This window comes from Moschus berezovskii, chromosome 9 (assembly GCF_049115385.1).
Source record: "Moschus berezovskii isolate FMDL1 chromosome 9, NW_MosBer_1.0, whole genome shotgun sequence".
Lineage (NCBI taxonomy): Eukaryota > Metazoa > Chordata > Mammalia > Artiodactyla > Moschidae > Moschus > Moschus berezovskii.
The window spans coordinates 48092608-48116079 of record NC_142468.1 but is presented as its reverse complement, the minus strand read 5'-3'; the positions used below and the strand labels follow the sequence as shown (position 1 = coordinate 48116079).

General features: G+C 38.3%; 1 protein-coding gene across 2 annotated transcripts in view; it reads right to left on the bottom strand.

Moving 5' to 3' along the window:
- The window catches only part of UNC13C (unc-13 homolog C), a 691503-nt gene that overhangs the window by 285110 nt on the left and 382921 nt on the right, over positions 1–23472 (bottom strand). For both annotated transcript variants that reach the window (XM_055436715.2, XM_088839621.1), the window contains 3 exons: positions 22163–22319; positions 8689–8757; positions 6985–7074 (listed from right to left, as the gene is read on the bottom strand). In XM_055436715.2, the coding sequence (XP_055292690.2) occupies positions 6985–7074; positions 8689–8757; positions 22163–22319 (316 nt within the window). The remainder of the gene's footprint in view (positions 1–6984; positions 7075–8688; positions 8758–22162; positions 22320–23472) is intronic.

Sequence of the window (23472 nt, the reverse complement as noted above, 5' to 3'; positions counted from 1 at the left end):
CAAGCTGGCCTGTGGGAGGCAGCACAATACCAAAATTTCAACCTAAATAACTGGTACAATGGAAGTGGCTTTAACTTAGATGAGCAAGTCTGTGTTTGGATGATCAAAAGATCAGTTTTTGACAGGTTAATACTGATAAGCCTGTTACACATACAAGTAGATTTCAAATAGACATTTGAGTAGATGAGGCTGGAGTAGTGTAGATGCCTGGGCTAGTGGTAAAATTTGAGAATTATTAGTTTAGAGAAAAATGTAAAGAAATGAGACTAGATGAGTACAGAGAAGAGAAGGGTTCCAAAAAGTAAACCTGGGTAATTCTAGCCCTATGGCATTAAGTAAATGAAAAGAACAAAGAAATAAAGAAAAAAAAAATAGCCAGTGATATAGGAGGAAAAATAAGTTTAAGAGGGGTGTCCTGGAATCTAGAGAAGAAAGACTTTCCTAGAGAAAGGATTGATAAGATATATTAAGTGATACTGAACACTGTAGGATGAAGACTGATGACTGATCACTAGATTTAACAAATTTATGATCACTGGTGATTTGGACAAGATCATCTTTGATGAAGTGACGGGGTAAAATCTGACTGGAGTTGGTTCCAAAGAACAGATTGAAGATTTAGTATTTTAATTTTTTAAATTTTCTGTAGATTGAGCTATAGATTTAATGCAATCCCAACCAAAATCCCAGTGAGAACTAATATAATCTAAACAATTCTGAAAAATAACAAAAAAAAGCGGAAGATGCATACTATCTAATTTTAAGATTTGCTATAAGGCTTCAGTAAACAATATAACATGGTGATGATTAAAGTATAGACATTGGGAAATCACAGAGTCCAGAAACAGACTCAAACAAATATGACCAACTGAATTTTTATAATGATACAACTGCAATTCAGTGTATAAGGATGAGCATATTAATAAATGACATGCATATACAAAAAAATGATCCTTGACTCATACTTCACTTATTAAAAAAAAAACTCTCAAAATGAAACACAGGACTAAACATACAAAGAAAAATAAAACACTTAGAAGAAAAATAGAAAAATTTCATTGTGACCTTTCACTGTGATAGCCAGTAGCATTTCTCCAAATAGAAAAACTGATAAAGGGGATTTTATCAAAATTAAAAACTTTTGATATGCAAAGATAATGTTAGAGAATGAAAAGACAAGGCACAGACAGGAGGAAAATATCAGGAAATAAAGTACCTTACAATATATGTGTATCCAGAGTATATAAAGAACTTAATACTCAACAGTAAGAATGAAAAGTGGGCAAAAGATTTCAACAGGTTTTTCACAAAAGACACACAATTGGCAAATCAGCCCAAGAAAGCACATCAACATTATTAATTATAATTTTATAGAAGGCAAACATTAAGACCACAATATGATACAACTCTATTCCTAGTAGAATGGCTAAAAATAAAATAAAATCATGGAAAATGACAAGAGCTTCACCAGATGTAGAACAACTGCAATTGGCAGTTCTGGTAAAGTTTAACACACATTTAACGAATCAGTGAAGAATCTCACTCCTTGTTACTTATCCAAGGAAAGTGAAAATGTATGTTTACACAAAAACATACATGAATATTTTTAACAGTTTTATTTGCTATGGAGAGTCGGACACGACTGAGTGACTGAACTGAACTGAACTGAAAACTAAAGACTACCCAAATGCATGTAGTACATACAAAACAAAAGATTACTACTCAGCAAAAAAAAAAAAAAAAAGAATGAACTGTAAATACACTCAACAAAATTGATGAATAGCCAATATGTTATACTACAAAGATTATTATTTCATTTATACAATATTCTGGTAAAGGTAAAACTATAGAGGGACAATAACAAATCAGGGTGTGGGAGAGAGGAAACATAAGGGAACCCTGGAGGGTTATGGACTTCTGTATGGTAACCACACATGTCAAAACCAATAGAACTTGACAAGAAGAGTGAATTTTACTGTCTCCAATGAGGGGAAAAAATGACACTAGAAGGAGAAAATGTGTTCACAAGAAAATGGAAGAAAATTAATTTGGAACAAAATGTTAACAGGACTATTTTGATGAGTCTTAGTATTAAAGGAAAAGAAGGATACAGGTAGTAACTGTACCAGGGACCTCCCTGATGGTTCAGATGGTAAAGAATCTGCCTGCAATGTGGGAGACCCAGGTTTGATCCCTGGGTTGGGAACATCGCCTGGAGGAGGAAATGGCAACCCACTCCAGTAATCTTACCTGGAAAATACAGTGGACAAAGGAGCCTGGTAGGCTACAATCCATGGGGGTTGCAGAGAGTTGGACATGACTAAAAGTTGGACATGAGCATCTAACACACACATGCACACAGTAACTGTAAAAAATAAAAATGGAATGAAGCAATATTTTTGAGGCTGGAAATGATAGTATGTTTGGTGAATAGGAATATCCAGTAGAGAGGGGAAGACTGATAATTCAGGTGAGTGAGGAAGATTGCTGGATGACTGTTTTAGTAACTCAGGAGTAAAACTGAGTAGGACTCTGTGAGGATCCTGGGCACTGGACCCTTTTTGTTCAGCCTCTATTACCTCGTCTGAGTTCTATAGGGCAGGTTCAAACAGTTGTTAATCAGGGAAGTCAATCCCAAAGGAAATCAGCCCTGAATACTCCTTGAAAGAAGTGATGCTGAGGCTGAAGCTCTGATACTTTGGCCACCTCATGCGAACAGCTGACTCATTGAAAAAGTCTCTGATGCTGGGAAAGACTGAAGGCAAAGAAGAAGGGGGCAGAAGGGGATGAGATGGTTGGATGGTGTCACCGACTCAATGGACATGAATTTGAGTGAACTCTGGGAGACAGTGTACTCCATGGGGTCACAAGAGTCTGACAGGACTTAGGGAAAGAACAACACATCAGTGAAGGGCAGGGATGCAGAGATAAGGGCAGAGTAGCCAAGAAACAATAGTGCAGCCTTGGAGCAGGGTCCTGGTAGCCTCAGTTCAGTTCAGTTGCTCAGTCATGTCTGACTCTCTGTGACCCCATGGACTGCAGCACACCAGGCTTCCCTGACCATCACCAACTCCTGGAGCTTACTCAAACTCATGTCCATTGAGTCGGTGATGCCATCAACCATCTTGTCCTCTGTTGTTGCCTTCTCCTCCTGCCTTCAATCTTTCCCAGCATCAGAGTCTTTTCCAATAAGCCAGTTCTTCACATCAGGTGGCCGAAGTACTGGAGTTTCAGCTTCAACGTCAGTCCTTCCAATGAACACCCAGGACTGATTTCCTTTAGGATTTATGGGTTTGATTTCCTTGCAGTCCCAGAGACTCTCAAGAGTCTTCTCCAACACCAAAGTTCAAAAGCATCGATTCTTCAGTGCTCAGTTTTCTTTATAGTTCAACTTTCACATTTATACATGACTACTAGAAAAACCAAAGCTATGACTAGATGGACCATTGTTGGCAAAGTAATGTCTCTGCTTTTTAATATACTGTCTAGGTTGGTCATAGCTTTTCTTCAAAGGTGCAAGCATCTTTTAATTTCATGGCTGCAGTCACCGTCTACAGTGATTTTGGAGCACATGAAAATAGTCACTCACTCTTTCCATTGCTTCCCCATCTATTTGCCATTATTGATGGGACCAGATTCCATGATCTTAATTTTCTGAATGTTGAGTTTTAAGCCAACTCTTTCACTCCCCTCTTTCCCTTTCATCAAGAGGCTCTTTAGTTCTTTATTCCTTTCTGCCATAAGGGTGGTGCCATCTGCATATCTGAGGTTATTGTTATTTCTCCAAGCAATCTTGATTCCAGCTTGTGCTTCATCCAGCCCAGCATTTTCCATGATTTACTCTGCATATATGTTAAATAATCAGGGTCACAATATATTGCCTTGATGTACTTTCCTAATTTGGAACCAGTCTGTTGTTCCATGTCCAGTTCTAACTGTTGCTTCTTGACCTGCATACAGGTTTCTCAGGAGACAGGTAAGGTGCTCTGGTATTCCCATCTCTTTAAAAATTTTCCACAATTTGTTGTGATACACACAGTCAAAGGCTTTGGCATAGTCAATAAAGCAGATGTTTTTTCTGGAACTCTCTTGATATTTCAACGATCCAATGGATGCTGGCAATTTGATCACTGTTTCATCTGTCTTTTCTAAATGCAGCTTGAACATCTGGAAGTTCATTCTTCACACAGTATTGAAGCCTGGCTTGGAGAATTTTGAGCATTATTTTGCTAGCGTGTGAGATGAGTGCAATTGTGTGGTAATTTGAACATTCTTTGGCATCGCCTATCTTTGGGATTGATATGAAAACTGACCTTTTCCTTTCCTGTGGCCACTGCCGAGTTTTCCAAATTTGCTGGCATATTGAATACAGCACTTTCACAGCGTCATCTTTCAGGATTTGAAATACTTCAACTGGGATTCCATCACCTCTACTAGCTTTGTTTGTAGTGATGCTTCCTAAGGCCCACTTGACTTTGCATTCCAGGATGTCTGACTCTAGGTGAGTGATCACCTCGTCATGGTTATCTGGGTCTTGAAGATCTTTTATTGTTTAGTTCTTCTGTGTATTTTTGCTACCTCTTCTTAATATCTTTTGCTTCTGTTAAGTCCATACCATTTCTGTCCTTTATTGTGCCCATCTATGCATGAAATGTTCCCATGGTGTCTCTACTTTTCTTGAAGAGATCTCTAGTCTTGCCCATTCTATTCTTTTCCTCTATTTCTTTGCATTGATCACTGAGGATGGCTTTCTTATCTCTCCTTGCTATTCTTTGGAACTCTGTATTCAAATGGGTATATCTTTCTTTTTCTGCTTTGCCTTTAGTTTCTCTTCTTATCTTAGCTATTTTTAAGGCAAGTTCAGACAACGATTTTCCCTTTTTGCTTTTCTTTTTCTTGGGGATGTTCTTGATCACTGCCTCCTGTACAATGTCAGGAACCTCTGTCCACAGTTCTTCAGGCACTGTGTCTATCAGATCTAATCCCTTGAATCTATACTTCCATTGTATAACTGTAAGGGATTAACCTCAAGGGACACACATAACAAAATCAGTACTCTTTAAAGAACTGAAATCCAAAACATGGAAAATGTCAGCACTATTCATTCTAGAGAAGACCACCTGAGGCCAGATGAAAGGAACCAGAGAAACTCAAGATATTACCTGAGACAAAATCAAAGAAGCACAGGCCCTGAGCATACCCTGATCAAATCAGCAAAATTGGACCTACCTTCTCCCCCACCCCAGCACTTGATAAATTCTTTTCTACTTCACCCAAAAGTGTCTCAGAGATTTGTTTAAGTACCAATGCACAGAGGCCAAATTTTTGGCATCAGGAGGGGAGGAAATTAATTGCATGAGTAGAAGATACAGCTATTTTTTTTAGGAGAACAAAAACCTAAGCAATAACAATGAAAAAAAAAAAGATAGAATATGGACACAGGTGTAGGTAAGCAGGAAGATGGGGGAGGTGGCGGGGTGTCTGTGGTCAGAGCTTGAGGAAGCTCTCCAGTAGGTGCTCCTCATTTTTCAGTGAAATAGGAAGCAAGGTTATCAGTTAGTGATGGTGGTGAGGGAGGAGCTGCAAGTTTAAGAAGATTTTGTTTCCTAAACACCACCAGGCTGTTGACTGAAGAATGGAAGGTTTGGAGCACTGGGCTGGCGCTCCCTGCCCTCATTTTCATTTCCCCACTCACTCAATGTCAATGGCAGGCATCACTTGTCAATGAGCAAACATTCCTAGTGAGCCTGGATTGGGTATCACTTTAACTTTCCAGAAGCTGGAACAATGCGTAGATAAATATTTGTTGTTCAGTTGCTCAGTCATGTCCAGCTCTTTGTAACCCCATGGACTCTAGCACACCAGGCTTACCTATCCTTCACTATCTCCAGGAATTTGTTCAAACTCATGTCCATTGAGACAATGATGGCATCCAACCATCTCATCGTCTGTTGCCCCCATCTCCCCCTGCCCTCCATTTTTCCCAGCATCAGGGTCTTTTCCAGTGTGTTGGGTGTTTGCATTAACTGGCCAAAGTATTGGAGCTTCAGGTTTAGTATCAGTCCTTCCATTGAATATTCAGGGTTGATTTCCTTTAGGATTGACAGGTTTGATCTCCTTGCCGTCCAAGGGACTCTCCAGCACCACAGTTTGAAAACATCAATTCTTTGATGCTCAGCCTTCTTTACAGTCCAACTCTCACATCTGTACATGACTACTGGAAAAATTATAGCTTTGACTATATGGAGATAAATAAATATATATATATATAAAACAGGTTAGCATATATAATATATATGATAGTATATATATATATAGTTAGTATACACACACACACACACATATATATGTGTGTATATATATATATATATATATATGGACTTACAAATCTCTGGATATAGATAGATAGATCGCCCACCAGTGTAGGAGACCCAGGTTTGACCTCTGGGTAGGGAGGATCCCCCAGAGGAGGAAATGGCAACCTGCTCCAATATTCTTGTTAGGAAAATCCCATGAACAGAGGAGCCTGGCAAGCTGCACGCCATAGGGTCATAAAGAGTCAGACACAACTGAATGACTGAGCACACATACACACATACATACATACTGCATACACACACACATGAAAAAAGAAGTCCAGCAAAATAGCTGAGTTAAAGCTGAAATGCAAAGTGAATGTCATTTCCATTTAATGTTCTTAGAGATTTTTTTTTTTAAGTAAGTGCCATGTCCACTCATTGGAGAGATTTGTTTAAGGTGGATTTAACTTAAAATTAAATTTGAGCCAAATGTATCAGAATATCCTAAGCATCTGGGATAATCCTTTTCTCAACATTTTATATTGGAAGATTCATTTAGCTCAGGCAAAGGCACCGCATCTTAATCACCGGGGATGAACAACACTTATCAAGAGACAGGTAAAACCAGACTTTCCCAGGGAATAAATGTGTGTCACGTGGAGACAGTGACAAAAAAATGATGTACCTTCATCCTAAAAAAGGTGATACTTGTTAGCAGGTCAACAGTTGATTTCAGGTCTTGCAATCTTTCAGCATTGCTGGCAGGAAAGTGTTCCTGGTTAATTAGAAAACAAGAAATGGGTAAATTACCAGCATTAAGCCTCCAGTGGGAAATAAACGAGCTTTCTGTTGGGGGGGGGGGAGGAAAAAAGGTAAGTAAATCATGTAAAGTTTAGAAAGTATCACCACAGTATTCTCACAACATTTTTACTATAAAATATTACAGAGGGTAAAAAAGTTGGGGATAGTCTTGTCTTAGTCTTAGAAAGTCATTCATCTCTTTATTCCCACAATATAATAAAAATGTACAAAATAATATCATTAATGCAGCACTATTAGGTTACTCATCTTTGATTCATAAAATAGTATTCTTACTGAAAGAGGGAAGGTCAGTATCTATTTGAAAATTGTGTTTTATAATTTTCTCAAGATGGGTTATTTTTTTGAAAATACTTTTGGGACCCTTTACATGTGCGATATTTACTTTTTGTTATAAAGAAACTTTCAAAAGTCAAAAAGATAAAAATCAGACTGCACTGTACTTCTCTACAAGAAGTATTTGGGATTTAAACAAAACGTTTGGTGAGAAATGTCATATAAAAACAGATGTTCAGAATTCTGAAGAAAAGGAAAGGTATAATTATTAAAATAAAGAAATGGTTTTAGCATTGAGAAATTTTTCATATTAACAGGCTTTCAAATAGGCTTTTTAAAGAGTCATCAGAAAAACTACAGGTAAGTTTTCTTAATAGATATTCAAGAACTCAAGCAAAGTTGGGGTGTCAAAGTGATGGTGAATGTGGTGGCCTCAAGGTCCTTCTTGTCCCCAAACGTCATTTTCACTGCCTGGCATAGTGGTTCGCTTCTCATAGTGTTGGCCCCAGTTCCAACATGATAGATGAGTCAGACAAAATCTGGTAATATAATTTCCAGAAATGTGCATTAAAGAGATTCTTCAATAAAAAACTGAAAAAAATGAATATTGAAGAGAAACATATGTGGACATATGTAAACACGTTTAGAATAAACCATTAAGTAAAGAATAGCTATTAGTACAGATTTTTTTGGTAAATAAAATTTGCAATTAATTTTTTTGTAATTAAGGTATTCTGTAACTAAAATTATATGTGTGTTTTTATACACATACATACACATGCATGAATATATTTGTGTGTGTGAGTCTGTGTTTCACCTGGAGGTATAGAACTGTTCACAATGAACTCTGGACAGCTTCACAAACACACATTGTATTGATCTGGGAGTGAACTAAGCAGTGATGAACAGAAGGAGTCTCAGAAGCTGAGGAAGTATCAGCAGGATTTCTCAAAAGAAGGGGGAGCTTTTAAGATGAGGCCTGGGCCACATACTTCTACTTCATGAAGTAGCAAGGGGTCCCTCAATCTGATGACTATTAAAATATTTAAAGCTATAGGTGGACACACACACACACACACAGAGTATTGTTGTAGGCTGAAGTGGAGTGGGGTGCCTGGACAAGGGATGTCTACTTGATTATTTAGGAGACCTGCCTACTGTGACAGGACACAAGATTCCAAGATCATTATCTTCACTTCTGTCTTACACAGTGGATAACCTTTTTACAATATGACAAGAAAGGATCTGAGCCAAGCACAGCATTTTACCTTTAAGCAAATAATTTTGTACATACCCTGTACTTTGAAAGGTCAATTCTTAAAGAGTTATGCAACTGGTCCAGTAGTTTTATGAATTTTTCCCTCTGTACAAAGCAAACACAAAATAGGAAAATGGAAATCAATGATCATTCTAAATGTAGTCCTCACAACAAAACTGGTCTGAGTTACAGTCCCCATTTTATAGAAGGTGTGGGTGTTTAGTCTTCATGTCTGTCTCTTCTGTGACCACATGCACTGTAGCCCACCAGGCTCCCTTGTCTGTAGGATTTTTCAGACAAGAATATTGGAGTGGGTTGCCATTTTCTTCTCCAGGGTATCTACCCAACCCAGGGATTGAACCCATGTCTCCTGCATCAGCAGGCAGATTCTTTACCACTAAGCCACCACAGAAAACCATTTTATAGGAAGGAAGGTCAAAAATTGTCAGTTATTTCTCCCAGATCATAGAGCTGGTATGTGCAATATCTGTGATTCAAGCTCAGGTCTCTGACACCAAATCCACACTCTTTCTGTAAGTCACACTGCCTCTCTCTGATGAATGAGACAGTATCCAGAGAGCTGTGTTAGAAAGAGTCCAGACAACACAGCAGTATGAGTCAGGAAGAAAAATATAACCCAACCCCCTACAACCCTCACATGCCACACCATCTCTCCAAAACTAAACCATAGTTTTTTAAAGTTCTCCCATCTATGGAAGTGGGAATAACTGCTCTTTTTGTCAAAATCAATTTCAAAAAGCATTTCCCTTTTGGTAATAGACTTCATAATCTTAAAGGACTGACTGCCTTTACAGTATATTTATGATTTAGTGCTAAGAAAAGTATAAAAATCAGGTGAACAAAAACTACTGATGCCTTCCTCTGATGTTGTTCCTCTGACCTCTTCAGAGAAGGATTTGAAGATGATAGGTGATAAGAATTAAGTAGTTTTGCTAATAATCATAAAGATATAGGGGTCTGGATTGAATAAATTAAACAAATTAGATAAGGTAAAAACCAGTAATGTCACATAAAAAGTTATAGGTCGACAAAAACCAGTCTGAGTCCCTGATTTCTAAACAAAAGTGAAAAAAAATAGGGAGATGGTTAGATGACATTAAAGGCTTATCCTTACATTAATATTCTGCAAATATTACATTACACTCTGTAATATATTAGCAAAAGTAGAAATTTTTCCCAGTAGTTTCACATATAAGGTAGATTTATGGGGTATGTAACATATTCCTTGGAGTATCTTGATGAAATGAGCTGAATATTAACAGGAGTTGATAAATTGTTCCTAAGTTGAGACTTCAATTTTCTGAATAAACTGCCTTTTATCAGGTTTATACATCAGTGAACAAAGTCTGAGTATGGCTTCTGTGTTAATTAACCCCTGTGGTGACAATGAAGGACCCTAAGAAATGAAACTCGTCTTCCAGAAGCTTGTCATCTTATTAGGCAAGAAAGATTCTCCAGGAAAGCTGCCAAAAAACACAATGAATGTCTTGGACTTTTCTTTCTTATGCCCTATCATATTGTCCTAGGGGAGGAGGTGACCTATACTGCCCTTTATTAACCCCCATAACCCACTGATGTGGGTCAGTGACTCTCAATCAAAATAGAAAAATAAAAGAGCCAGTACAATCATCAGTTTAAGTCACAGTAGTTAATCATTCAATGATCATAAAAATCAATGTGTTTGTGTCAGTCTCTGAATGCCAATGCGACCTCTGTGATTGGTATGAATCATTAAGACAGCTGACATGACTCTGGTCAACCATGCTATTACCCAAACACACTGGGGCCAACTCATCTGGCCATCTGCCCAATATCCATTCCTCTTCTCTTCCTTACTAATAGAACTTCATGAGTCATATGTGTCCTTTATGAAACACTTACCTTCCCAGGCTATTTTTTTTTTTTTAACTCTAGGAATGGCCATGTAGCAAAGTTTTGGCCAATAAGATGCATAGTTCTGTCTAGGGGGTCACACAGAGTGGGACATGACTGAAGTGACTTAGCAGCAGCAGCAGCTTATTAAAGGAGATAGAACTAGCCAAAATATTACCAGTGAATTATTATTTAGAAAGATTATAAGAGAATGTTCTGAAGAGTTTGTTGCATAATATTAGTGTTTGCCATATAATTCTTTGTCAGGCCATTTTTCCTTTTGCTCTTTGTGTGTCCCTCCTTTTTCCACTTTAAACTCAGACTAGATAAAGTGAAAGAAAGTGAAGTCGCTCAGTCGTGTCCCACTCTTTGCGACCCCGTGGACTGTAGCCTGCCAGGCTCCTCTGTCCATGGGATTCTCCAGGCAAGAATACTGGAGTGGGTTACCATTTCCTTCTCCAGGGGATCTTCCCAACCCAGGGATCGAACCCGGGTCTCCTGCATTGCAGGCAGATGCTTTACCGCTGAGCCACCAGGGAAGCAAGAGAAGGTCAAATATACTGAGGCTATAAGATGAAAGCTAAACAAATGGTAAAAAGGATGAGGTGGGAACTAGGAGCCCCTACATTTCACCCTTAATTCTGGCTGTCCATCCTTTCAAAACATTGCAATCCTGAGCAGCTGTATTAGCCCTGAAATCCTTACTACCTCTGGACTTAGGTTACATGGGAAAAAAATATTGAGTTAACTTTGTTTAGTCTGTTTCATGCAGCTCAACAAAATTCTGACTGATACAGATTATGCATTTGGTCTTCCTACCTAGGTCTTCAGTGCTCAGCTGGACAATTTACATTCAAAGAAAATAGAAAACTGGGGAGAAAACCACTGGGCTTGTTGTTGCTAAATCCCAAACAATATCAGATGATGAGAAATTAAAAGTGTGCTGCTGACTGAATTTTCATAGACATTTTTTAAACAGCAGGACAGCTTGAAATTTAATTTTATTTACCATGTTTCTATTTAACTAGAGTGAAATTGGCTTTGTGAGATCAGAGGGGGTCTATTACCTACATGGTGTGATTTGAGAAATAAGAAAAGACTGTGTGATTAAAAAATGTTTCCCAAGGGGCGTGCCGCATTCCTGAAACTGCCATGGTATGCCTGGTATTTGGCAGGGACCAAATCTATAACATTAGCAGTAAGCATTATCTGTTATCAAAAATTAAGTTTCAATTAGTTGATAAGAATAACTCCAGACCAGGGGTCAGCAAACTGCCTATGAAGAGCCAGACAGTAAGTATTTGCAGCTCTGTGGTCTCTGTCACAACTACAAAACTCTGCCATTGCAGCACAAATTTCTACACACAATATATAAATAAATGAGCATGGTTGTTTCCCAGTAAAATTTTGCTTATGGATACTGAATTGTAGATTTCATATAATTTTCATGCATCAAAAAATGGTAATCTTTCGATTTTTTAAAACTACTTTAAAATGCCATACAAAACCAGCTGGTGGGTCACTTTTGGCCCAAGGAAAGATGGAGTATTTTGAGTAGGGGGAGGCAGTTGTTATCCCACAAGGACACTCTTAGTAAGTTTCCCTAGGACCCTGGGAATTGTGGAAGGATTATAAGGAAGGTGTGTAAAGGATGATAAGGAATCTCTGCATCATCCCCAGCTTCTCTCTCAAACTGCGTGATTCTCAGTATCTCACTCCAAAAGCAGTGGTAGATTTACCTGAGCTAATGGTGTTTAAGCTCTGGGGGTCTTCACTTGATTCAGCTTCCCAGGGATGAGCCCTAGCTGCATGTTCAACCTGCTTTTAGGTTTTTACAAAATTTATGAGAATACGATAAACGTATTCTGACCTGGACCAGAAAATTGTATTTTCTAGAAAGTATTTTCTAGATTATATCTAAAGCAGTCATTCTTTAGGCTGAACAGAAACATTTCAAGTAGAATTAATGAATAGGCTATTTTGATAAATTTTTGATAATTTAATTAATGCTAATTGTATGAATATATTAGAAACATATTTGCATTCCTTATAAATTTGAGATTAATATTGATATTTGCAGGGATACCATAAAATTATAAAATGCAAATGAAACAATGCTATCAATGACACACTAATTAATAAATGACATAAATTCAAAGAGTATATAGTCACTTAATAGGCAAACTTGAAAGGCACTGAGATATTATCATCCACTGAGCAAGAAAGCCTAATGTTTTGCTCAGTTTGACTAAACTTTAGATAGGCTTCTTCTTGACTCTGAGTCTTACTTCCATTTTTTGTTTTTTTATTTTTAAAGCACTTTTCTATTTTCAGTTCAGTCACTCAGTCGTGTCCGACTCTTTGCGACCCCATGAATCACAGCACGCCAGGCCTCCCTGTCCATCACCAACTCCCAGAGTTCACTCAGATTCATGTCCATCGAGTCAGTGATGCCATCCAGCCATCTCATTCTTTGTTGTCCCCTTCTCCTCCCTCCCCGAATCCTTCCCAGCATCAGAGTCTTTTCCAGTGAGTCAACTCTTCACATGAGGTGGCCAAAGTATTGGAGTTTCAGCTTTAGCATCAGTCCTTCCAATGAACACCCAGGATTGATCTCCTTTAGAATAGACTGGTTGGATCTCCTTGTAGTCCAAGGGACTCTCAAGAGTCTTCTCCAGCACCACAGAGTAAAAGATGCAAGTCATAATGGGAACATGATTAACTTCACAATATAAAATAGTTACATACAATTGGGGGGGGGGGTCAAGCAGAGTGATATTAAGTGGAAGTGCATACACAAACAAGTGCATGTTTTCATCCACCCAGCCTGTCTTTGGTTGGTGCATTTAATCCACTTACATTTAAGGAAATTATTGATATGTATAATCCTATTACAATTTTCTTAATTGTTCTGGGTTTATTTTCTGTAGATCTTTTCCTTGTTTCCTGCCTAGAGAAGTTCCTTTAGCATTTGTTGTACAGCTGGTTTGGTGGTGTTGAATTCTCTTAACTTTTGCTTGTCTGGAAAGCTTTTGATTTCTTCATCAAATGTGAGCGAGAGTCTTGCTGGGTAGAGTGTTCTTGGTTGTAGTTCTTCCCTTTCATCAATTTAAACATACTGTACCCTTCCATCAACATAAACATTCCCTCTGGTTTATGGAGTTTCTGTTGAGAAATCAGCTGATAGACTGATGGGAGTTCTCTTGTATATTATTGATCGTTTTTTCCCTTAATGCTTTTAATATTTTATCTTTGCTAACTTTTGTCAGTTTGATTGCTATGTATCTTGGTCTGTTCCTCCTTGGGTTTATCCTGCCTGAGACTCTCTGGGTTTCCTAGACTTAGCTGACTCTTTGCTTTCCCCATGTTGGGGAAGTTTTCAGCTATTACCTCTTCAAATATTTTCTCAGGTCCTTTCTCTCTCTTTTTTTTTCTTTTTGCAATTTGTTTTAGAAATCATGATTTTTTCTGTTTGTTTTTTTCATTTTCTATGATTGCAAGCATTTCTTGTCATTTTATCAGAAATTTCATGTTTCTCAGGGATTTGGAAAAGGAGCACACATGTTAGAACTTGGCTGTGTGATCAGGGGAAAGAGCTGAATTTTTAAATTATTACATAAGTTTCAGATGAACAGTGTTATAGTTTGACATATGTATACATTTCATAGGGATCACCACCACAAGTCTAGTTTCCATTCATCACCACAGAGCTGAATCCCTGCCTGATACAGATGCTCTCTTTCACCTCCAAATTTTCCTTTACAGAGTGAACTTTCTAAGTCAGAAATTCAAACAGATTCTACAGGATTCCTCAAGAATCCAGTCCAAATATCTTAGTGGGCATTAAAGGCCCTCAGTCATCTGATGTCAATCCAGCAACACAACACTCTCTTATATTTCCATCTTTTATTCTATCTGCCCTACTTGGTAGGCACACTATACACCCTTTTACTTTCGCATCTTCTCCTTGTCTTTACTTTGAAGACCCAGGTAGTTTTCCTACTATTTCTTGGACTTGAAAAATACAACTCACCCCTAAAAGTACTGTTCCTTTTGGCAAGCTTCCATGAGCCTCTGAAGAGTATCAATCACTTTCTCCTCCTCAATGTCAAAGCACCTTTATAAATATGAGCTCCTTTGACACCCCATTTGGGGAGTGATTTATGGTTATTGTCACACACAGTTATCTGACTATCCCATTAGAGTATAGGCCTCAGAGAACAGAGGTCAACATCTATCTTTCAGTCCCTCTACTACCGGCCATCATGGCTTACATGAAGTATCACATAAATATGCATTTGATGAATAAGTGGATAAATAAAAGAATACATGTAATAACAAGGGATTGTTGTTGCTGTTTAGTTGCCCAGTTGTGCTGGTCTCTCTGCGACCCCATGAACTGCAGCACACCTGGCCTCCCTGTCCCTCACCATCTCCCAGAGTTTGCCCAAGTTCATGTTCATTCCATCAGTGATGCAGGGTATTTGTTTTGCGGGGCACTAACGGAGAAGGCAATGGCAAGCCACTCCAGTACTCTTGCCTAGAAAATCCCATGGATGGAGGAGCCTGGTGGGCTGCAGTCCGTGGGGTCGCTAAGGGTCAGACACAACTGAGCGACTTCACTTTCACTTTTCACTTTCACACACTGGAGAAGGAAATGGCAACCCACTCCAGTGTTCTTGCCTGGAGAATCCCAGGGAAGGGGGAGCCTGGTGGGCTTCCATCTATGGGGTCACACAGAGTCGGACACGACTGAAGTGACTTAGCAGCAGCAGCTATGTTAAAGAAGGTGTCTATGCTTAAGAAAAAAAAATTGGGCTAGATAAACATAAATTTTACTAATAATTTATTTGCTGTTTGAGTCTTAATATAGGGCCACCCAGGTGACTCAGTGTTAAAGAATCTGCCTGCCTATGCTGGAGACATGGGTTTGATCCCTGGGGTGGGAAGATCACCTGGAGAAAATGGCAACCCATGCCAGTATTCTTGCCTGGGAAATCCCATGGACAGAGGAGTCTGGTGGGCTACCGTCTTAAAATACTCACTAAAGTTCCTAAATTATTTTCTCCAGAGTTGAAAAACAGACTCCCACCTAATGGAAATTCTTCTTTTCAACTCTTGTTCTACCTATGGGGTTTTCAACACCAATAAAGATATTTTTTTTCAATCAAATTCTTTGATCTTCTTGACTCCCAGCAATCTTTGCACACAAGGGTGTGCTGAAAAACCATTTCTTCAAAAGAATAAAGCCTTGATTTTTAGCATTTATCAATTTTCATGATGCAAATACTCTATTTCTGGTTTCAAAGATGGCTATATTCAACAACCAGCTTGCAATATTCTTTAAAATTCAGCAATCATTGTCTGTCAGCAGGCACAAACTAGCTCTAGGACAACACTGTTTTACACTCAATTTTCAACAATCTTCTCCTAGATATGGAAGACGGCTCTTCCCTGATGGCTCAGCGGGTAAAGAATGCAGGAGACACAGGGGACTCGGGTTTGATCCCCAGGTTGGGAAGATCCCCTGGAGGAAGGCATGGCAACCCACTCCAGTATTCTTGCCTAGAGAATCCCCATGGACAGAGGAGCCTGGAGGGCTACCGTCCATGGCGTTGCAAAGAGTCAGACATAACTGAGTGACTAAGCACAGCAGCAGCGTTATGTTTCTACCCAATCTTTGTCTATGTCACTCTCATGATTCCATTTATCAAACCTAGATTCCACAGTGAGTCACTTCAGCTTTTTTTGATTACCTAACCCTTCCATCACACTAGTAAAGTCATGCTCAACATTCTCCAAGCCAGGCTTCAGCAATATGTGAACCGTGAACTTCCAGATGTTCAAGCAGGTTTTAGAAAAGGCAGAGGCACCAGAGATCAAATTGCCAACATTCTCTGGATCATGAAGAAAGCAAGAGAGTTCCAGAAAAACATCGATTTCTGCTTCATTGACTATGCCAAAGCCTTTGACTGTGTCGATCACAATAAACTGTGGAACATTCTGAAAGAGATGGGAATCCCAGACCACCTGACCTGCCTCTTGAGAAAACTGTATGCAGGTCAGGAAGCAACAGTTAGAACTGGACATGAAACAACAGACTGGTTCCAAATAGGAAAGGGAGTATGTCAAGGTTGTATATTGTCACCCTGCTTATTTAACTTCTATGCAGAGTACATCATGAGGAACGCTGGGCTGGAAGAAGCACAAGCTAGAATCAAGATTGCTGGGAGAAATATCAATAACCTCAGATATTCGGATGACACCACCCTTATGGCAGAAAGTGAAGAGGAACTCAAAGGCCTCTTGATGAAAGTGAAAGAGGTGAGTGAAAAGGTTGGCTTGAAGCTCAACATTCAAAAAACAAAGATCATGGCATCCGGTCCCTTCACTTCATGGGAAATAGATGGGGAAACAGTGGAAACAGTGTCAGACTTTATTTTTTTGGGCTCCAAAATCACTGTGGATGCTGATTGCAGCCATGAAATTAAAAGACGCTTGCTCCTTGGAAGGAAAGTTATGACCAACCTAGATAGTATATTAAAAAGCAGAGACATTACTTTGCCAACAAAGGTCCGTCTAGTCAAGGCTATGGTTTTTCCAGTGGTCATGTATGAATGTGAGAGTTGGACTGTGAAGAAAGCTGGTCGCTGAAGAATTGATGCTTTTGAACTGTGGTGCTGGAGAAGACTCTTGAGAGTCCCTTGGACTGCAAGGAGATCCAACCAGTCCATTCTAAAGGAGATCAATCCTGGGTGTTCATTAGAAGGACTGATGCTAAAGCTGAAACTGCAATACTTTGGCCACCTCATGCGTCGAGTTGACTCACTAGAAAAGACTCTGATGCTGGCGGGGATTGGGGGTGGGAGGAGAAGGGGACGACAGAGAATGAGATGGCTGGATGGCATCACCGACTCGATGGACATGAGTTTGAGTGAACCCCGGGAGTTGGTGATGGACAGGGAGGCCTGGCGTGCTGTGATTCATGGGATCACAAAAAGTCAGACACGACTGAGTGACTGAACTGAACTGAACCCTTCCACGGCCTCTTTTTTTGGGGCAAAATTTCTGCCTTATGCTGAATCTATTACTACATCAGAATCTGCATGCTGAGAAATTCTGAGAAAAATGCACAGCCACATGAATTATTATGACAACAGATTTATGCTTCCTAAATGTAAATGAGACCTTCAGCTTTACCAGGAACTTGTGTTATGAGGCCCCTAAGCATTCGTCTTTATATTCCCTTCAGGAGCTTAACCAAACCTTTTCCAGCCACCTCTAGCTCGCACATCTCCATCATAGGCCTTATCTTATACATGGACATTTCTTGTCGCGTAAACAATCAGAGAAGATTAGGAAATGCTGTAATGTAATATAATTAGGGAAATTTTGACTTCATCAAATTTTCACTGCTATATCAAAAACTTAGCACTCTCTGCAAGGACTCACACAACATTCCCTCAAATCTCAGAGCAGAACTTGTCCTTTTTTTAATTTCAAAGACTGCTTCTCCTTCAGTCCTCTTGACCATGTTTACTTCTTTGTCCTCTGGAATGTTATGGAATCACTTATGCTCCATCTGATAATTCTGCAACACTACTCTTGCAGCTAGTTCCTGTCCTAACAACGTATAAATATGTTCAGTGTATTTTATTAAACACTAAAAAATCCTACCCTACCAGACAGTAAAAATAACATGTTTTTTTTAATGACAAAGCCTTTCAATCTTAACCAATCTCTCTTACCATCTCATTCAAGTTGCTTAACAGATTAGTCTCAATTCTCTCATATTTTTTCTCTATTTTTTCATTATTATAACTTCAGTTCAGTTCAGTCCAGTCGCTTAGTCGTGTCCAACTCTTTGCGACCCCATGAATCACAAAACGCCAGGCTTCCGTGTCCATCACCAACTCCCGGAGTTCACTCAAACTCATGTCCATCGAGTTGATGATGCCATCCAGCCATCTCATTCTCTGTCATCCCCTTCTCCTCCCGCCCCCAATCCTTCCCAGTATCAAAGTCTTAAAAATATAATATAGAAAAATGTACAACTTTAATATATAGATGAATACAACCCCCCCCTCAAATACACACATCAAAAAAAATTATCTATTTCCTACCAAGTGGTTGCACCCTTGGCATTTTGGTACATTTTCTTTCAGGCTTGTTTCTAAACCAGTAACTATGTATGTACATATATGTATGTGTGTGTGTGTTTTCAATGTTGGAATTAGAGTATCTGCAGAGTTTTGTATGTATATGTTTTTATTTGTCATTATTTCATGGGCATTGCTCAATTATATACACATTCCTTTAAAAACTTGATTTTTAAGTTACTGAAATTTAAAAAAAACTTGATTTTTTAAATGATTGCATTATATTTTAGGGAATAAACAAACCTAATTTGTATCACTATTCATACACGCCATTCATTGAGGATTTCTAAGAAATTAGGCTTTAATCTCAACCACTTCACTTAGCAATGACCTCCTAACTGCCAAAACCTCATTTCTTTCTGGATCTTACTTGGACTTTTTGCAACAGTCGACAAAGCAATACACTCCTCTTTTTTAAAATATTTTTCCCTTGTCTTTCATAATGTCAGATTTTTATTATCTTTTTTACTCAATTTGTCTAACAATTTTCCTCAGTGAACTTTGCTTGCTCTTCCTCTTGACACACACATGTTCTATACTTTTTACTTTATTCTTAAACATTTTTCATCTAAACCATAACTTTAAATAGCACTGCACACAAAAACTCTGGATTTGGTAGAGTGGTTGTTTTCTTTTCTTAAATATATGTTTGCTTTACAATCCTTATAGGTAAGAAAACTTTTCCACTCTTTTTTTTTTTTTTTGAGATTAAATGTGTCTAGATTACACCTTTGGGCAAGATAAAAAAGGGGCTCTCTAATGGTGTCTCTATCTGAGTCACAACTGACAGTATCAGCTTCAGAAATCAGATTTAAGAACTTCAGACCAAGTGGATTCAGGGAACGTTATACTTTTGTATATGTATTTTCCTGAGCACACTGGATTATTTTCAATAGGTAGAGAAAAATCTAGCCAAATTTATATATCAAATCACCAAGTTATCAAGATGTAGTCTGAAAAAAGACTTCTTATTTATTTGATCATCTTCTATAAGTTACTTGATTTGCAAAGTGAACTTTTTAATAATTACGTCGCTACTATTTCAGTTTGGCTCCTCTTCTTCAGGTCAGCATGAAGCTTGCTATCTCATTTTCCTCCAGGTGGTTTTTACAGTGGAAATTAATCATATAAACACAGCTTTTCCTCAGAGGTAGACAGGCTCAGTGTTCCACAAGATTGGCTTATTCTCTACAGTATACCCAGGCAGAATATTAAAAGCAAAACAATTTCATAACACCAAATGCTTGATGTTGCAGGCAAAATCCCAAGACAATGAATATTGTTATCAAGATGAGGTTTTCATAACAAAAACTGTTCTATGATCTGGTAATGGCCATAACAGTATTTTGTTGAGCTGGTTAGGGAGTTTTCTTTGGTGCCAGATCTTACAAGAGTCAATCTGTCTAACAAAAGTAGCTGATGTTGTATTGTATATACTGTAGGTGGTCAGGAAAGATGAAATCTTCAAACCTTATATTTAGAGAGAACTTTGAAGTCTTAAAAACTAGTTCATCTTTTACTTCATTTGATTTCCCTATTAAACTTGAGAAACATGTTAGAGCAAAAATTTCTATCCTCACTGAATGTACTGAGATACTGAGGCTTAAATGACTGAACTGACTTGCTAAACTTGAATACAAACTCAAACTCCATGACTCCTAACCCAGAAAGTGTTCTGTTCTATTCATATTTATTTTGATTTGTCAATAAATAATAATTACCTTCTCCTTTAATTCATTCCAAGTGATCTCACACACTTCCCATGTACTTTCTTTTAGATGTAAAGGACAAGGAAAGAGTAGACAGAGCAGCGCTTTACAACCTTTTATTGGTTAGGGCTCATTTGTTTCTACTCTATGATACACACCTCAAAACTTGATTTCTAACAACATAATCAATAATAAAAATCTATTCAGTGAACCAATTAGGAAGTTCAGTGAGAAGAGAAACTATGGTGTCATGGAAACCACTTTCCTACAATGGATCTTAGTTTCCTCAACAAACAAATGAGTATAGAACTACTTGTCTTATACGGTTATTGAGAGAAAGCTGCTGCCTACCAAAGGCTTTGGTAAAAATCTGGGTAATATTTCAGGCATCTTTCCCTTCCCCTCACTGTTCACATACCTAAAGACACAAAGAACTGTTGATTCTATGCTCTGAATAGCTCTGGAATTTTTCTTTACAATCCCATCTCCACCAACTCTCAGTTTAGATCTTTTATCACTTTACTGGGATTACCATAAATTTATATCTTATTTCTGATCTTATCAATTTCAATTTAATTATGCTTATAGAGAATGGGTTCCAGCATCAGATACAACAGATAAATACTTGAGACTCCTTAGGATCCTCCATATTTACTTTTCAACATGTTATATTTTGTTTTTAATTTTTTTATTTTAATTGGAGGCTAATTACATTATTGTATTGGTTTTGCCATACACTGACATGAATCTGCCCCAGGTGTACATGTGTTCCCCATCTTGAACCCCCCTCCCACCTCCCTCCCCATCCCATCCCTCTGGTTCATCCCAATACACCAGTCCTGAGTATCCTGTATCATGCATTGAACCTGGACTGGCGATTCATTTCACATATGAGAATATACATGTTTCAACGCCATTCTCCCAAATCATCCCACCCTCACCCTCTCCCTCAGAGTCCAAAAGACTGTTCTATACATCTGTGTTTCTTTTGCTGCCTCGTATACAGGGTTATCATTATCATCTTTCTAAATTCCACATATAACATGCCATTAAATGCATTTGAATATATCAGGTGGACAGTCTTAATTAGGTACAGATAGTTTTCTCAGTCTCTTTATACACCTAACACTTTTTCATTTTCACTTAGATAATATGTCCTTATCCATTAGTACCAGTAGAAATCCATAAGTGTAAATGGAGCCCAAATGGTGCTAGAGAAGCCAACTGAGCTCACATTTACCAGGGAACAATATCTGAAAATTTGCATACATGGGGACATTTCCTATAAATTCTACTACTCTATTATAAAATATGTTTTCCTCCATTGGAAAAGCCATTACTTATATGAAGATTTAATCTAATGAAGATGCCTACTCTCTGTCAAACTGTTAACTTTAGTCTATCATACTGAGACAAGGGCTTCCTTGGTAACTCAGCAGTAAAGAATCCGCCTCCCAATGCAGGAGACTCAGCTTCGATTCCTGGGTCGGGAAGATCTCCTAGAGAAGGAAATGGCAAGCCGCTCAAGTATTCTTGTCTGGGAAATCCCATGGACAGAGGAGCCTGGTGGGTACAGTTCACGGGGTTACAAAGAATTGGACACAACTGTGTGAATGAGCATGTACTAAGAGATTCTCCCTAAGATGTATATTCTGAAGAAAAATTCTAAGATATGTGGAATCCAAAACTCCTTGAAAATCTAACTATAATAAGTTATGAGAAATTTTTAGTTCAAATGATAATACTTACTCCGAAGTTGGTAGCAGCAAATCGATCTGAGGCAGAAACTTGCACATTTGTTGAAATGGTTGTGTGAGCATAGAAAGCATTTATATTTGCCAGCAAGGTGCTCATTACAGCAGGGACACCGGGGCACATGTATTTAGAAGACAGACAGGAAAAATGCCTGCAAGACAAAAACACTAAGCGCTTTAAAAACAGAAACTAATTAATTCACATAGCAGCATATCCTCTAACATCAGCAATTAAACAATTCCTCAACTGTATCTGTGAAAAGGAGAGAAAGCTCTTACAATCTCTAACTGAAAGAGAATGCAATTCCAGCCTTTTAAAAATTTCTCATTCACAAATGTGAAGTGGTTTATTTAGAATGTGATTTGTCACAGGGGCATGTGCATAATTTCTCACGCTGTCGAAAAGCAATAATCCAGGAGTCTATCATCTCTGGCAACTCTGTCCTGAATGATTTTAGTTCCTGAAGTGCTGTATTGCAACCAGAATGTTCTTCCACACTTGCACTCCTCTCACATCAGTGAGGTGAACAGGAAGCCCTCCTTTCCCTCCTTTCATTGCACAATGATTAAAGAAGTCAACTTAACATCTGACCTGAGTCCAGTTTGTGAGCTTTTGTCATTAAGGAGTAGTTTCCACAAGCAGTTTTATTTTCTGAGATTTTGCTAAATCCTGGATTTAATTAAGCAAACAAATGAACAGTGAAGACAAATTAAATTATGCCAGCTTTACGCTTAAAGATCATTTCTTTTAAACCTTGAATAACAGTATCATTTACCGACATCAGAAACATCAAGTATTCAATTCTGTTACTTCTCTCAGGAAAACCTGTTTCATTTGAACTCTAACAAAAGACTTAAAAATTGAAAGCACAGCTTGTGCTAAAAGTGAAAAGATAAAACATCCATGGAATAAAGAAATTTTCAGTGCACAATCTGATCCCATTTTGCCCTCATATCTCAGCAATTTGTCTACCACTTAGGCATTTCTGAATCTTGAGAGAAAAAACTGTTCTTGATGAGTGAGAGATAAGAAAGAGAAGTGGTTACATTCCAAGTCTTTAGTTTGGGTGACTAGGTGAATGACACTTCTGCCAAGTGAGCTAGGAACTAAAAAGAAGAAAGGGAATTAAAGCGGGGATTATGCATTCAGTTGTTTAAGGCACCTGTAAAGCTTTCATGTAAGAATGTCCACCAGGTTGTTGGAGACCTGGGCTTAATACTTCAATCTGGGTATCATTTCAAAACCATGAGAATGGATAAGGTTATCCAGGGAAATCAAGTAGAATGAAGAACAGTGTCAGGAAA